The 18,327-nt window shown below is 33.4% G+C and overlaps 1 protein-coding gene and 2 long non-coding RNA genes across 6 annotated transcripts in view; 1 reads left to right on the top strand and 2 right to left on the bottom strand.

Annotated features, from left to right (window-relative positions):
• LOC126965171 (uncharacterized) overlaps nt 1–18,327 on the bottom strand; it is a 125,437-nt gene that overhangs the window by 43,193 nt on the left and 63,917 nt on the right. The gene's annotated exons all lie outside the window — the stretch shown is intronic.
• LOC126965010 (uncharacterized) overlaps nt 1–18,327 on the top strand; it is a 62,885-nt gene that overhangs the window by 17,639 nt on the left and 26,919 nt on the right. For all 4 annotated transcript variants that reach the window (XM_050808415.1, XM_050808418.1, XM_050808417.1 and 1 more), the window contains one exon: nt 13,467–13,606. In XM_050808415.1, the coding sequence (XP_050664372.1) occupies nt 13,467–13,606 (140 nt within the window). The remainder of the gene's footprint in view (nt 1–13,466; nt 13,607–18,327) is intronic.
• Nucleotides 7,868–13,400, bottom strand: LOC126965158 (uncharacterized). The gene is made up of 3 exons (XR_007729480.1): nt 13,023–13,400; nt 11,727–11,869; nt 7,868–8,292 (listed from the first exon to the last, which is right to left on the bottom strand). It is a non-coding gene; the product is annotated as an uncharacterized LOC126965158 (long non-coding RNA).

Genomic DNA, 18,327 nt, shown 5'->3' on the forward strand with positions numbered 1-18,327 from the left:
GAATTCGTGTTTAAAGTTTAATAAATATTAGTGTATTCAATACATGTGGGTTGGGCTACTAAGTCGTGATTTCATTTAAAGAGTGACAGTAAGGCTGCCATTTTTTTATTGTGTTCTTAACTCAATCGAAATGATTGTGATTTGGAACGTTTTTCTGGATAAACGTCCAATAGTAGTTAAAAAAAACTAATAAACACGCTTTTTGTAGAAAACCGTACTAAAAAATTAAAGACGATAGATGAAAATTATGTAAATTAACAAAAATCTTATTTTTTTTGCAAATTGAATAATGGAAAAATTCTTATCAAATTAGTGTATTGTCATCGGTTCTCGATAAATCTACAAAGTTTGAATGAAATCTGGCCGTTAAAAGTGGGTCTAAAGGAGTCGGTTACAAACATACATACAAACATATAAGTGAAGATAATATAAAGCGTATAAAAAGCGAGTAAAACATCGTTATTAGTATTCTACGTTACTTTTTATCTGGTAAAAACTTACTGAAATCAATCACGAACTTACAATTTACCTAATTGTCTACCGGCCGCTCCTAATATTCAGTTTATCTCTTACTTGAGATAAAAATCGTAACTATCGTTGTCTGTCCCAATAAACTTATCAACGGTAACTCACCTTATCCGTGCACGCTGAAGAAGATTTTTCCAGTGATAGAAGTTTGTATGGAAATTGCAATTCACGCGTCCCAATATAAGGCGATAAGAATGACTTATCGGGTATATTGGGACAGCTTCAGATTATTGACAGTTAATTACTGACAGTAGTAATTTATCTCTATCTGTAGATAGTATATTGGGAACGGCCGTACGTGTATCAAATACTTGGTTGGCATTGACGCGGCGCGGCGCCCGCCCGAAAACAAGGTCGAGGTCGCAGTCTCAGAGAAGATTCGGTTATCAATAATTGTCGAAGAATCTAAACAAATGTGTCTTTTAAACTATTCAAGTCTTATTAATGCCTTACAATTTGAGTCTCATGCCAGATTTCGGCGAGTCAACATGTCCTGAGGATGCCTCGTGTAGAGGCGAAACACGTGTCAAATCAAAACATTTGGATAATTATGGATTTCCGGAAAGTAACACCTACTTCAATAAATTTTCTAAACAAATGAAGTAAAATATTTAACTATAGGTTCCTTTCACGACGATAACTACCAAGGTAGGATTTCGATTTGAAAGGTTGTTGAAAATCTTCCGTTTTTTCTTTTAATGAAAATAAGGGACGAGACGAGCAGGACGTTCAGTTGATGGTAATTAATAGGCCCTGCCCAGTAAAATGCAATGCCGCTCAATTATTGAAAAACTCAAAAATTCTGAGCCGCACTACAACTGCGCTCGTCACCTTGAGACATAAGATGTCAAGTCTCATTTGCCCAGGAATTTCACTAGCTACGGCGCCCTTCAGACAGAAACACAGCAATGCTTACAGATTACTGCTTCACGGCAGAAATAGGCGCCCATAATCTAGCCGGCATCTTGTTCAAAGGAGCCTCCCATTAATTAGATAGACTGCACTCTTTTCTAATTCGGTATTATTTCTTTCAAATAGGAGTCGTGACGTGCATGTTTTAACACCAGATGAAATTCTTTAATTGCAAGTACTTTACCACGAGCACTATGAATGTCATAATGTTTTAGTATGTAGTGTACTGTCTCGATGACATCACACATATTATCAGCTTCTATTCCGTTCAACCTTGCTCTGAAAAATATATAGATACTTACTAGCTTACCGAGCAAACGTTGTATTGCCATATAAAGTAATAAATAAAAAAATTCCTAATATTTGATTAAGGGTTAAAAAAAATCTATAATTAAAATTGTTGGGGTACAAAAAATAGATGACGAGCGATTCTCAGACCTACCAAATATATCGTACATAAAATTTATCGTACTACAATAATTATTATATTCGATTGCAATCTTGCAACACTATTGTGGATCTGTAGATGGAACAGAATAATATTAAAATCGCGATACAAAAATAGGTGTTGATTGTAGACGGGTAAAATTTTTAAGTTGTATGTATTTTTTTATGCTGAATCATAGTAATAATAAAATAAAAAATATCAATAAAATAAATAAAATCTTTTGGGGTGGGTCACCCTTATCATTTAGGGGTATGAAAAATAGATGTTAGCCGATTCTCAGATCTATCCGATATGTATACAAAAATTCATACCAATCGATTCAGTTGTTTCGGAGCTGTTTGGTAACAAACACCGGGACCGAGAATTTTATATCTATACTAATATTATAAAGCTGCAGTGTTTGTTTGTTTGTTTGTTTGAACGCGCTAATCTCTGGTACTATTGGTCCGATTTGAATGATTCTTTCAGTGTGGGGTAGTCCATTTATCGAGGAAGGCTATAGGCTATGTTTTTTTTTCAAAATTAGGGATCCGTAATAAAATTGCTATTTTGTAACACAAGGTGTAAAATCGAAAACCTATTTTTGCGTGCGCTGCAAAAACTATTGACAATAGAACAAAATGATGTGCAGGCTATAATATAGGCAATATTTTATTACTTATAAAACTATCGCGTGAATTATACTTTATATGGCAAAACAACGTTTGCCGGGTCAGCTAGTATTATATAAGACTAGCTGACCCAGTAAACTTTGTATTGCCATATAAAGTAATAAAATAAATTCAATAATTAGAATTTTTGGGGTTTAAAAATAGATGACGACCGATTCGTAGACCTACCAAATGATATATTATAGTTTATCATACATATATAGATATGTACATATAAATGTACATAAAATTTATCATACTTCAATAATCATTAAATTCGATTGCAATCTTGCAACACTAGTGCGTATCTGTGGATGTAATAGAATAATATTAAAATCGCAATATAAAAATAGGTGTTGATCGTAGAGGGTTGAAAGTTTAGGGTTGTATGATCTTATGGGGGCTTTATGGGGGCTGGATGATCTTGTTACCGGGAGGTCTGCTTGATGTGTTTTTTTTATTATTATTATTTCCTTTAAAGTTAAAGTTATTATATATTTTATTTTATGAAATGCTCACATAATGCCTCTATTTATTCACGGTATGTGTGGATTGATGCATCTACTATACTTAATAACTCTTGTGTTTATAAGTATTAATTTACTTTTTTTTTCTTTTATTGACTTACTCATGTAAGCCTTTCAGTTTTTGACTTTTGAGTATTTTAGTTGCGTCACTTTGCATATATTGTAATTGAAAATTGTAAAACAACTAAAATGTAAATCTTGACTTAAAAGAGTGGCAATGAGTTTCTTACTACTTCTTCTCATTAGTTCAACCCTTTACGAAGTAGCGGTAAATTCAATAAGAAACAATATTTATATATATTTGTTTTGACATTCATAAGTGTCATTTTTGTGACCTACATGAATAAAGTGTTTTTGAATTTGAATTTGAATATGTATTTTTATATGCTGTATCATAAAAAAATAAATACAAAAAATTAGGTCCAAAAAAAAAATTAAATTATACCTATCCTTAAAAAGTATACCCTTATCATTTAGGGGGATGAAAAATAAATGTCCGATTCGTCACCCTAGCCGATATGCACAGTAAGTTTCACGAAAATCGTTCGAGTCGTTTCGGAGGAGTTCAATTACGTACACTGTTACACGAGAATTTTATATATTTGATATTACTGTTACAGCAAAAACGGATTAGTTCGTGTATTATTTTCTTTCCGCTTACATTTTTCATAAATTCTTAAACACATGAATACATATTATAAACAGGAGTCATAACTTCAGCATATCAATATGTACTAATCCCTACAAATATTATAAATGTGAATGTAAATTTGTTTGTTACGCTTCACGACTAAACCACCAAACCGATTTTGATAAAATTTAGTACAGAGATAGAGACTAGATCCTGAAAAGGACATAAAAGGTAGCCCATTTATTGCAAAAAAATAAACGGAGGGGTTGAAATAGGGGTTTGCAGTTTGTATGGAAAGTCGGAAGATATTTCAAACCAGCATATAAGTTGGACTATTAGAATCAAGGGTTAAAAGAGAGTGAGCAAGAGATCAACAATAAGCAGCAACTGATTAGGGCTTCGAATGGTGCCTGAGAAGAGATTCCGGCTAAAAATGTGAGGCATTTGATCGCGCATGTGTTAATGTATATTTATATCATGTACTAGTTGACCCAGCAAACGTTGTATTGCCGATATTAAAATCGCGATACAAAAGTAACTGTTGATCGTAGATGGGTGAAAATTTGAAGTTGTATGTATCTTTTAATGCTGACTCATAATCAAACAAATTAAAAAAAATTACAAAAAAAATGAAAACATTTCGTGTGGACCACCCTTAACATTTACACAGCTGTCCGATTCTCAGACCTACCCAATATGCACTCAAAATTTCATGAGAATGTGTGAAGCCGTTTCGGAGGAGTTCAATGTTTAACACCATATCACGAGAATTTTATATATTAGATGTAGGTATCTTTATGTTACGTTCAGACTTCAAGAGTGCGTATCTGAAATAGAAGGGCATACTTAATCTTTGCTTAACAATCAGAAGAAATAAATATATATTTTTTTTTTGGTACAGTGACGCTATTATTTTTAATTTTTTGTTCTTAATATGCATTTTTATTTTATTTATTTATTTGGAAAGAAATACAGGTACATCCTTAAACATAAAAAAAGATATAGTGAAAATAGAAATATTAAAATAAGGATGTCTCCTTAAGGCGACACTATATGCCGGCGACCTTGAGCGATATGAGTTCACGGCTCCTATGTAACAAAGCCAATATTTTCAAAATTCTTGCGTCGAAAATGTAACATTTTAACAGGCGCAAACAGTTTATTTGCTTACAATACTCATTATTGATTACTAATCTGAATAAATGTACCTACACAAAAAAGTAAAAGCTATAAAAACAACTTTTATGAGAGTAGTATACTAAACAAATGCATCATGCCGAGAAAAAACTTGTTTAACTGCAAACAAAACTGGTATTTCATAATAGCTCTGGAGTGTTAAGTTTAACTAACAGCAAGCATTAGCAACCTACAAGTAAGACTTAAGGGTATGTGTAACGGGATAAATTAGTGTTTATAGCTCCAAATGCTATATTTTCACCACAAAACTTGTCTAAAAACACCTTGTTTGCGTGTTTCTCACCAAGAAGTACCCATAATATGTAAATTTCCACTTAGTCGCAAACAACCAGTTTACAAAATTGAAGATCTTAAAATTATTGATAATACTAAATAAATTTAATACAGTGCAATTGTAGGCGTTGTTACAATTACAAATTTTGTGACATACTCTGTTTGTGCCAAGATTTGTTTTATTTTAAATTTATAAGTTATAGAGGAACACGAAAACATATCTATTTCGTTAAATCTCGAGTTTTGGAGAGCAAACATTCTGTGCAGGGGCGTACGTATACCAGTATTTGTTTTTTTTTTATTTTTTTTTTTAATTATTTTTAGTCAAAAGTCAAAAAGCTGACTCGACAGACGTTGTTCTGTATATAATAAATAAAATAATGTTTTTATATGAATTTGTCAATAATATATCATAACATCAAAAATTACTTCGTAAAATATGCACTCTGCTGTCGTAATGAAATTGTTTCACAGCAGAACTGTCAAACCGTGCGTCAATAAATTCTCTCATAGAAATGATGTCCATACAAAACAAATATCGGACGACGGGGGACGACATCAAAGGAAAATCAAAATTGTTGTTTTATTTAAACCCGAGTATTTTCATATTTATTCAACCTTTTAAACCTTCTCTGGACTTCCACAAATAATTCAAGACCAAAATTACTCAAATCGGTCCAGCCGTTCTCGAGTTTTAGCGAGACTAATGTACAGCAATTCATTTTTATATATATATAGATTAATTGGTAAATGATAGCATCAATAATATTGTTGTTGCATAAATCATATGATTTATAAATTTTACATGTAATAGTATTGTTTTGTATGCAGATATATTAATTTTGTTATGTTTCAAGTACGCTGAGATATTTAATGATCGCTATTATTACTTGCTGATAATAATGTCTAACAATAGTGCCTAATAGCGTAGCAGTTAATGAGTACGTGACATGATTGTGTTTCAATACTGGACATTCCTACTTCACAAAGGCAATAAATATCTGAACAATCTATGCATTTAAATAAATTGAGAGTCTGTTTGTCATATTGAAATAATAGTTTTTTACTGTTTCATGTTAAATTATATTTAATTAATTAGCCGACCCGACAGACGTTGTTCTGTACATAATAAGTAACCAGTGGGAGGCTCCGTTGCACAGGATGCCGGCTAGATTATGGGTACCACAACGGCGCCTACTTCTGCCGTGAAGCAGTAATGTGTAAGCATTACTGTGTTTCGGTCTGAAGGGTGCCGTAACTAGTGAAATAACTGGGCAAATGAGACTTAACATCTTATATCTCAAGGTGACGAGCGCAGTTGTTCCATTCAGAATTTTTGGGCTTTTTCAAGAATCCTGAGCGGCACTGCATTGTAATGGGCAGGGCGTATCAATTATCCATTAGCTGAACGTCCTGCTCGTCTTGTCCCTTATTTTCATAAAAAAAGTAAAATATACTGTTTTTTATGAATTTGTCAATAATATTTATGACTACCCCTATAGCCCAATGGTTAGTGACCCTGCCTACTGAGCTAGAGGTCTCGGTTTCGAATCCCGGTAGGTGCAATCATTTATATGATGAATATGAATGTTTGTTTCCGAGTCATGGATGTTTATGTATTATGTTTAAGTAAGTATATCGAATTTAATTATATCATTGTCTTGTACCCATAGTTACAGGCTACTCCTAGTTTGGAGCAAGATAATTTGTGTAAGAGTGTGTCAATATTATAATTATTTCAAACCATCAAGAATTATTTCGTAAAATATGCTCCCTGTTGTTATAGTGAAATTGGTTCACAGCAGATCTGTCAAATAAATTCTCTCATAGAAAATAAGTACATACAAAACAGATATTGAAAATAAAAATAATTATGGGTCCCAAATCGAAATAAATACTATCCTATCTCTCAAGTTGGACTTAACTGCACTTAATGAAGTAATCCCCATTAAAATCCGTTCATTAGTTTAGAAGTTCACTGGAAACAAACATCAGGACACTGGATTTATATATATTAAGATTTACTATTCATTCTTAGCATTGAATAAATGTAGTACCTACCTATATAGTTTGAATAAGGCGTGCATTTAAAAAAAAAACTACAAAAACGCGGGTCATTATTACAGAAAATAATCGTTATTTATTTTACGCGTGAACCTACAGTTTTTATAGATCGCGAAATGTTCCCAATATTCATTAATTTTTATTTTACGTAAGCTATTATTGACATTCGTGAAAACATATTTTAATCAGATAAAAAATATTTAGTTTTTGAATCATGCAGTGTAGATAGCTTTTGCTTTAGATCTGATGGGGATTGATAATTGAAACCACTGTCACCTGGTGTTAAGTGATCACCGCTGCACACATTTTCTTGTTACCCCATAGGAATCACAGGAGCATTGCTGAACTTTAAGGAAGGTGTAAGCGGTTTTTTTAAAGGTACCCATGTCGTATCGTCTTAAACACCGCACATGGAAGTTCATCCCACAGCTTTGTAGTACGTGGAAGATAGTTCCTTGAAAACCGTAGTGTGGAGGAATGTCACTCATTCAGATGGTGGGAATACCATTGAGTCTAATCAATCGATACACCCGCGACGAAATTTGTTAGTTTAATCTTCGATAAGGCCACGAACTACTGCATACTTTCATTAATTGAAATTCTCAGTAATATTTAATAAGAAATCAAACAAATTAAACGCATTTTTAAAACTATTTAATCTTCACATCCAATTTAGCCGCCGCCATCTTCCTCCAAATTCGTCAAGGATATACAAGACTTCAAAAGAATCTGTAGACCGGTGGGTATTCAGCATCTCGCTGAATCTCATTCGCACATATCTCACGAGGCAAGTACACCATGTTACATTGAATATACTTGAACTGTCAAATTTTAATTCCATAACATCTCGGAGTCATGTGAAATCAAATTCAAATGCCAATTTAGTAACTTGCTGTACCCCCTTTAAGGTAATCTTTTTGATGTTCTCAAACGTTGTGAATTCGCACGCGTCGACCGCTAACGCTCCTTGATTGTTGCCGTCGAAGTAGATGTCTAAAAGACTGCTTTCATTCTGTGGGCTAGCGCGAGCTTCCATACCAACTTCGAACGGCACCATCTTATCTGTAAATCAAATCAAAATAGCTTTATTCATTTAGATCAAGGAAATAAATTATGATCACTTATGAATATCAATTGTTGAAGTGAAAACTTTCTTTAGCCGCGTTGGGCATTTATTGGTAGAGGAAAAATCTTATGGGTTTGTGCCATCGACACGCTCATGACTGGCGCACTAATTAAAAAAATATATAAATACTAGCGGACCCGACAGACGTTGTCCTGTACACACGTCTTAAATTTGAATAATCGGTCCAGGCGTTAGGTTAGGTTAGGTTATCACCGATCACTAACATATGTAGGAGAATTCAATCTAAAATTCACTGGAACCCTCTAAAAATCATCAAAATCGGTCCAGCCATTTAGGAGGTAGTAGTCGTCTAAATTCACAATTGTGAATCTAAACGATTCTCTAATCCACTTGAACACACACAGTAAATTTCATTCAAATCGGTCCAGCCTTTTAGGAGGAGTTCACTGTCAACACACGTAGATAAGAATTATATATATAAAGAAGTATAGTTAGACACTTTTTGGATGGGTGAAATCTCGTGAGTTCGCGTTACCGAAATGCTTAAAGCAGTGTATCTGTAGCTATACAGCTGACGTATTGTGCAACAATAGTACTGTGCATATCTAATATTATGTGAAATTTTATTGGATTCAGTGAAAAGTTCTCATTCTCTACAAATGCCATTTTTTTTTTCTTTTTTCATTTAACACCATTTTGGAAAATGTGAAGCTTTTATGAGAAACACATGAGTTATTGAGTACAGTTGATGCTTGAAACATTGTAAGTAACTAAAGATAATATAATTTTATTAGATACTAGCTGACCCGACAGACGTTGTTCTGTATATAATAAATAAAATAATGTTTTTATATGAATTTGTCAATAATATATCATAACATCAAAAATTACTTTGTAAAATATGCACCCTGCTGTCGTAATGAAATTGTTTCACAGCAGAACTGTCAAACCGTGCGTTAATAAATTCTCTCATAGAAATTATGTATGGAGACATCAAAGGAAAAACAAATTTGTTGTTTTTATTTAATTTAGCAGCATTTTCCTATTTATTCACCTTTTAAACCTTCTCTGGACTTCCACAAAATAATTCAAGACCTAAATTTGCCAAATCGGTGCAGTCGTTCTCGAGTTTTAGCGAGACTAACGAACAGCATTTCATTTATATATATATAGATTATAAAAATGTAGGTAGGTATATAAAACTGTCAATATTATATTAGATCATCTAACCATAAATATAAATTGGTAACGGTAATTCAAATTTATGTTTCAAGTCCTTAAAGTAATAAGATAATTAATAATCTACATCCATTTCACAGAATTTGTGGTAAATATCAAGTGGCAAGTAATTCAGTGGCAATGACTTACTTACTACTACATTATCCTCCATACGTGTTGAGTAGAATCGCCGCGAAAAATATATTTGTTAAAGCTTGATTTGAAATGATAAAATTTAGATTTTTAGTACATCCCTATACTATTAAGGCGACACTAAATGCCAGCGACCTTGAGCGATATGAGTTCACGGCTGCTGGCCCGCCATCTATGTAACAAAGCCAATATTTTCAAAATTCTTGCGTGGAAAACAGTTTATATGCTTACAATCCTCGTTATTCACTACTAATCTGAATAAATGAACCTACACAAAAAAGTACAAGCTATAAGAATAACTTTTCTGAGAGAAGTACCAAAAAAATGCGTCACGCCATGCCAAAAAACTTGTTTAACTTCAAGAAAAGTGGTAGTTCAAAAAGGCTCGGCAGTGTTAACTATAACCAACAGCAAGCATTAGCAACCTACAAATAAGACTTAACGATATGTGTAACAGGATTAAGTAGTGTTCATAGCTCGAAATGCTATACTTTCACCGCAAAACTTGTCTAAAAACACCATGTTTGCGTGTTTTCTGCTTACTCTTCGCCTTAATCTCCATATTTAAAAATATTTTTTTAACCTTAGAAGTATTTTTAAACTAACTCTGAAACTTACAACAAATTAAATACTAAGTAATTTAGTTCATCATGTAATTTTCCCCACACTTATAGTCTTGCGACTGATTGCACATAAAAATAATTATAAAATCCAGAAAACACTAAATAAGTCTTGACGATAGTGAATCGTTTAATGATTCCGTTTCATATATTATACATTTCATTATCATTAACAATCTCTACTAATATTATAAATGTGAATGTATGTTTGTTTGTTACGCTTTCACAACTAAACCACTAACCGATTTTTATGATTTTTTTTTGAAACAATAAGATTTTATGACATATATACTATTAATATCAGCTTTTATGAAAAAAACAGAGATTTGAGCTTGGGTAATGACATAGGTTTTTTATCGCGAATAAAATGCTTGCATGGGTTGAAATATGGATGGATGTTTGTATGTAAGATCGTCATTATCGAATATGACGACACCGTCAAACTTTATATTAGGCACTTGATAAGAAATAAATAAATATTCGTTCGTTTTAAAATATAAATAAAATTTGTGAAATTTCGACACGTGTGGGGATTAACAGGGGGGATGAAAGTTCTATAGTTGGTAGTTCATAATATGTATTAGCCACAGTTAAGTAAATCAAAATATAAAAAAATGCTGCCCAAAGTAATTATTCCACGTGGACAAAGTCGCGGGTAGAAGTTAGTATTTACTATACTTTAATGAACAATATCTAGTCGACCGAGCCTTATCTATAATTTTTAAAAATGTACAAAACTTGAACAAGAAAAACACTAATAGGGCATCTTTATTCGAAACGGGATCTTCTGCTTTCCGGATCACCCAATGTCCCATCTGAGCTATTATAGTCTTGTATATAGTTGCGAAATTTACCTTTGTATTCTAATGTTATTGTAGCCTTTTCTTATTAAAACACGGATAAAACTACATTTGATAAAATTGAAACCTTGCTAGATAGATTTCTCGCCGCCGAAACTAACTGCAATAGATGATACTATATATGTTTTCAGAAATTTTCTGACATTCGTTAATTTGTTCTTGGTTTTTGTTTTTCGTTTCCATTATTAGGATAGGCAAAGGGTTCGAGCCCATACAGCCATATTTGTTAATATTCAATAACAACGTCATATTTATATGTGCTAATAATAATATAACCTTCAATTTCTTATTAAAAAAAAACTAAGTACTTATACTAAATATCATTAAAATCGTTGGAGCCGTTTTCGAGATTCAGATTATCTAAAATTCTCGTGTCATGGTGTTAAACATTGAACGTCAGCATTAAGAAATACATACAACTTCAAATTTTCACCCATCTACGATCAACAGTTACTTTTGTATCGCGATTTTAATATCGGCAATACAACGTTTGCTGAGTCAGCTAGTATATATATATACAAGAATTGCTCGTTTAATGATATAAGATTATGTACTTACTCCCTCCATGGTATACACTGTAGGGCCATGTTCCGATCACATTTTTGCTGTTAATAACGGTGAGGGCTTCAATCATTGCATCAAATATAAGGCAACAACTCTCGTTATTAGTTTTTGCTTTGTCCTCGATTATGACCTGTATTCTGTAAATTAAACATTCAAGTTTTTATCTATTTTTTTTACGAGATTAAGTGACAAGATCACCTGATGAACCTGTCACTTGATCGGTTAATTGGTTTACTTTTCATCAGATAAGCAACTTGAACGTTTGTCTTTGCTTTTTTTAAGAAGAGCATACCTTGAACTTTAAGTGAAATTACTGGTCAAATCAGACTTAACATCTTATGTCTCAAGGTGACGAGACGACGAATTTTTGGGGTTTTACAAGAATCATTAGCGGCACTGCATTGTAATGACCAGGGCGTATTAATTACCTTCAGCTGTCCTGCTCGTCTCGTCCCTCAGTGTCATAAAAAAAAAGTTTGACTTTCCCAATAATTCTATCCAGGTTCGCTTTAGTTTTCAATGCAGTCAATATACATAATGTATCTACCACGCATAAATTTAATAGGAGACCAGCTATTTCATTAGCATTACCAGTATCGCTTGTGGCTTTTGAAATGAACCGAGCTCGGTCGCTCTCACTCTTGATAATGCTTCACACAAACCGGTTTAGTACCTACATGTATGTCATCTCACTGTGAGCTAGATACTCAAATACCATTCTCACTCACTGTTAAATAGCTGATTATGCACAGGATTTGTCCTTATCTTGTGTAGATCTATCAAATCTTTCGATCTGGAGAATTCTAATTGAATTAAAACACTTTTTGGCTTCAGTATAGACAGACGTCTGTCAGAGACAATATGCCCGAATCTACTCCACCGCCTATGTTGAAATTTGTTGCATTTACACACAAACGTAAATGAACAACCATTATTATTATCAAATTTATCTAATCCTTCTCCAAAAGGGTTTTTGATTCGCCCTTGTTCAGTTTATCAATCCCAGTTTTTTTACCGATTCTACCTTATGAAGGATTAGAAGTCTTATTATCATTTACTTACGTGTCTTTCATATTCAGTGTGTTTCTCAAGGCACTTTCTACAACTTCTAACCAAACTATGGAAAAACACACATCGAACTGGGTATTTCCATGTACAAAAGGACCTAAACAATAACTGTACCTTTTACTATCATATTGAGCTCACAACAGATCATTGGCCGTTTGACCCTTTTGACTTGCGATGACTGACCACTAAATAATAAGGTAATAATAACTGATAAATACTCACTCCTTTCCAACGTCCATTTTGCCTTTAATAATTATTCTTGTTCCGTGCGTTAAATTTGTTGGCAGTTTAAAACTTATTCCTTTTTCCCTTATCGTAGTTCTTGCCATCTCCACTATAGATCCATTGAAACCCATTAGAACAAACACAATTGCAACGAAACACTCTTTTAAAGTTACTATCATTGTTTTTCTTACACGTAAAACATATGCTCTCTGTCGACGCAAAATACGTGCATGACATTAAATATATTATTGAGTTGTGATCTTTCTATATTGTTTTACACTTAAATGACTCACGCGATATAGCCATGAGGATAATTGTGAGAAGCCTGATGACGTCTTGTAGCAACGATACCGGCGGTGTCTGTGCAAAATATTGTAACTACTTTGTATATGAAAATAACTTTATGTATATTTTTTCCTGTGACTAAGTGAATGTTTTCAGGTGAGTCGAACGTGTACACTCTGGGCACGATAGGTGCTCACCGTGTGGTGACAACTAAGTTGCCATCTGTCGGACGCACAAGGGAAGCTATGACGGCGGCTGGTAACACCACAACGAGACTGCTTGGGATCTTTCAAAAGGTATGTTGCTCTCCTTCCGATGAAGTTGGAACAAGAACAATTTTCAAGCCGATGCGAATATTCATTGTGGCGTACGCGCAAATTTTAACCGAGTATTTGAATTGGATGTTTCCTTTTCTTATTAGATGCTTATCCCTGAGTCGTTTTGAAATTCCATACTATTTAACTCTGTAACCAACCGATAGAAAATATAACTAAAATACAAAGATATAACTAACCTTTAGTATTTTACTAGCTGACCTGGCAAACTTTGTTTTGCCATATCTATACTAATATTATAAAGCTGCAGTGTTTGTTTGTTTGTTTGTTTGTTTGTTTGAACGCGCTAATCTCTGGTACTACTGGTCCGATTTGAATGATTCTTTCAGTGTTGGGTAGTCCATTTATCGAGGAATGCTATAGGCTATGTTTTTTTTTTCAAAATTAGGGATCCGTAATAAAATTGCTATTTTGTAACACAAGGTGTAAAATCGAAAACCTATTTTTGCGTGCGCTGCAAAAACTATTGACAATAGAACAAAATGATGTACAGGCTATAATATAGGCAATATTTTATTACTTATAAAACTATCGCGTGAATTATACTTTATATGGCAAAACAACGTTTGCCGGGTCAGCTAGTAAATTATATATGTCAACCTTCCTTGAGCTACAATGAATCTATTACAAAAGATTTCATTGAGATCGGTCGAATAGTTTAGGAGTTATTTTTTTGGTAATATTTTCCAGGTGGCGTTTTTTAGATGTAGTAACTTATTGTTAAACTGTAAATACTCTTTGGTAAATACAACATGTTTGATAACAAGTGGTTGAAGTTGACAATAATTATTATGTACGTTCTTCAGGTTAGGTTAGGTTCTAATTAATTCTTACACTACGTATGGATTTTCTTTGTTTTTTTATTGTTCAACTATTGCCTCGATTTCTGCTTTATGTTTGTAATTGTCAGTTGGATTATTATATTGAGTTTATACAGTATATGCAAACATAAAAAAACTACGTTTAAAAAACCGACTTCAAAAACTGAAAAGTATCAAATAATTAAAAATTTAATTTTTAATTTACCTCTTATGCAAACCTAAAATAAATATAAATAAAATACTATTATTTATATAATGTGCTACCTATTGATAGGTTTTAAGTCGGTGCCAAGCCCTAAACAAAATAACACTTAATATTATAAACAGCTTGCTTACTGTAATTATTAAGGTTGTCTGGCTACGCGTGTCTGTCCGTTTAGGTTGTTTTGTTCTAGAGGAAGCTATCCTGCTCAAAGTCTCGCTTACATTTGGCTTGGCACCGACTTACACGACCTATCAATATATAGCACATACAAATAATAGTTTTTTATTAATATTAAATGTATAGGTTTGCGTAAGAGTTGTATTAAATTAAATTTTTAGTTATTTGATAATTTTTTAGTTTTTTTTTTTCTTTTTTGTTTCACTTAATAATAATAATAATATATAATCAACCGTAATGAAAACTCCTAAAAAAGCCTTACACAAAAATCAATTATATCATCCAGGTAGACAAAAATTTTCATAAAAATGTGCATGAAATGAAAAGTACTGGGCAAAACTATGTAATTTTTTTTATGGAACCAAATGGCATCTATTCCGCATCGAACTCATAAATCTCAGACAAATCGGTGTACATAATACATAAAAAAATACCGATCGAATTGAGAACCTCCTCCCTTTTGAAATATTTTCCTTTCATAATATGAGGCTAGATATAAATTAAGCATTCTGAGCTTCATATTCAATTATGCCATCTATAAGTCCTTTGTATGCAGATAATATGTATTTATATAATAATATGTATTTTTGCTCTTAATAGTGATTTTCATTATTATAACACTAGAAATAAGGGATTGCTTGTAACTTATTCTAGTAGGCTTCATAAGATACATAATAGCTTTAAGGGTAAATGTATACACTTCTACAATAAAGTCCCAGCCACTGTTGAGGCATGATCTATAAATAAATTTAAATGTTTATAAAAAAATGGCTCTGTCGTAAATCCTATTACTCCACTGCTGAATAACTAAATGATCGGACAGCCTGGGACTGTACATTATTGTATATTTTTATTGAAAAGCGCGCAAAAAAAGAATGCTGGGAGAGTTTCTTGCGCCGGCCGCTTCGTCTCTCTCAGAGCGCCATTTGTTTCCGAAGCGGTAGTAGTATCTAGTAGTTATTAGAAATGACATCAAAAAGAATTCTAAAGGAATCAATTTTGAGAAAATAAATGCCTCTTACGCCTTTTATAATACGTTATCTTGAGACTTCACAAAACGCTTATTTTTATAAAGAAAACTATGGGCGTCATCTCATTAATTATAATGAAAATTTAAGATCTGCTTAAATAATTTATACAAAAGGATGTTTTGTGTTGGGAGCTGTGTGCTGTGCATTGCATGTCTAAATATACCTCCATCCAGTTTACTCTGAATGAAATGTAGCCGAATTATTTATAATAGCATTCCATTCGTCCATATGGCACACGGTATTTTCGTTTGTAAAGTGCCTGCACACGATTCGATCGAATTATTTCTCTCTTTGCTCTCTGCAAAGTTTGATATACTTATTCATACACAAATTAAATTTGAAAAACAAAATTTTATGAACGATGCGGGATTCGAACCCACGACCTCCGGCGTTCCGTGCCGGTGCTCTAACCAACTGAGCTAATCGTTCGAGTACCGCCTCGTTATAAAATTCCGTTTGCTTTGTTCAACTCTCAGGTTGTGGCTTCATGAATTTGGGTTCGAATCCCGCATCGTTCAGAAAATTTTGTTTTTCAAATTTTATTTGTGTATTAATCCTAGAAGTGAGGGTTATCACTTTAAAAACATAACATAATATTGTTTATACTTATTCATCCTTGTAACTTTGTCCGTAATTTTTAGGATACCTTCGATGTTATAGTCTTTTTTCCCAGTTCTGTGAAAATCAACTTATCTACACTATATATAAATCTGTAACCTCTGTCTGTTACTGCTGGCGTATAATGTAGCCATTGAGAATAAAAAAACTAAATTTGAACAAGATAAGAACTCAGGGGCGTGCATTGGTTTCTAGCCAGGTAGGCACTGTGGATCTAATTAGTCGTAGTTGAGCATTGGAATAAGCAAACATTGCTTACCGTAGGTATATACCCCCCTTATTCATAATAGTCTGCTAACTTAAAGCATTGCTAATTCTCACTCTGTCTTCTTCTATTGACCTAAGTCAGAATGAGAAAAAACAGTCCTAAGCGGCTGTTTAAAGTTAGCGGACCATTATGAATAAGGGGGTTAGTGTCTAGCGTAAGTAAAAATTTCATGAGTACGGAACCAAATTAAACTAAATTAACTTGGTTCATAACGAGGTAGGCACTGCCTAATTGCCTATATTATCATATGATATGCATGCCCCTGCAAGAGGCAGGACGTTCAGCTGATGGTAATTGATACGCCCTGCCCATTAAAAAGCAGTGCCGCTCAGGATTCTTGAAAAACTCAAAAATTCTGAGCGGCACCACAATTGCGCTCGTCACCTTGAGACATAAGATGTTAAGTCTCATTTGCCCAGTAATTTCACTAGCTACGGCGCCCTTCAGACCGAAACACAGTAATGCTTACACATTACTGCTTCACGGCAGAAGTAGGCGCCGTTGTGGTACCCATAATCTAGCCGGCATCCTGTGCAAAGGAGCCTCCCACTGGAGTAAGAATGGAGCAGCTAATATCAATCGTTGTGTTGTAAGAACATGTGATTACGCAAATTATAGGCTACAATTATACTGTGCTATTAATAAACACAGTGTAATGTTACACCAAGTTTAAATTTTGTCACTACTAAAGTACTTTGTCTTACCTTTACCAGTGGGAGCCTCCATTGCACAGGATACCGGCTAGATTATGGGTACCACAACGGCGCCTATTTCTGCCTGAAGCTGTAATGTGTAAGAATTATTGTGTTTGGGTCTGAAGGGCGCAGTAGCTAGCTGGGCAAATGAGACTTAACATGTTATGTCTCAAGGTGACGAATGCAATTGTATTGCCGCTCAGAATTTGAACGCCCTGCTCGTCTGACAGGTAGAAGTAATTTTAAACTTGGAGTAACTTTACACTGCATTTATTAATAAGACAGTTAATGATGGTACTTTAATTCAGCTCAGTCGTTGGTAATTATAAGAAACAAATTGAATCTGTTTACATAACATTGATGATCATCCCCTATGTGTGTTTTCCAATGATGGGTCACATCGTGGTTTTTCCCCAATTCATATGCTCGGCAAGCCCGTCATTTAATGTATTATTCATTAAAAGTAGGATTTACGTCAAGGTGTGCGATCATTATAAGAAATATAAATTCACTCAATGATATAATGACATCTGATGAAGAGTAAAATTGACAGAGCTCACAGCACAGAAGATGTTTTTTATACTTTGAACTTAGATTAAGGTGACATTACAGTATAGTAAACAATGCTTTGTTGGGCCATAGAGTATAGACATTTCAAAGAGTCAATTAAGTATGTACTTATAATACTCACCGTCGCTATATAAATGACAGATAAAAGTAGAGGAGTAGAAAAAAATAGATTAACAAATCGTTAATCGTTAATCGATCGATAAAATCTAGCTTCTAAATATATCCATTATGAAGTAAACCTTGAAACAAAGTCAACAATAAATTATAGTTATTTAAATAAAACACTTTATAAAGGAT

The sequence above is a fragment of the Leptidea sinapis genome, chromosome 6, assembly GCF_905404315.1.
Source record: "Leptidea sinapis chromosome 6, ilLepSina1.1, whole genome shotgun sequence".
Lineage (NCBI taxonomy): Eukaryota > Metazoa > Arthropoda > Insecta > Lepidoptera > Pieridae > Leptidea > Leptidea sinapis.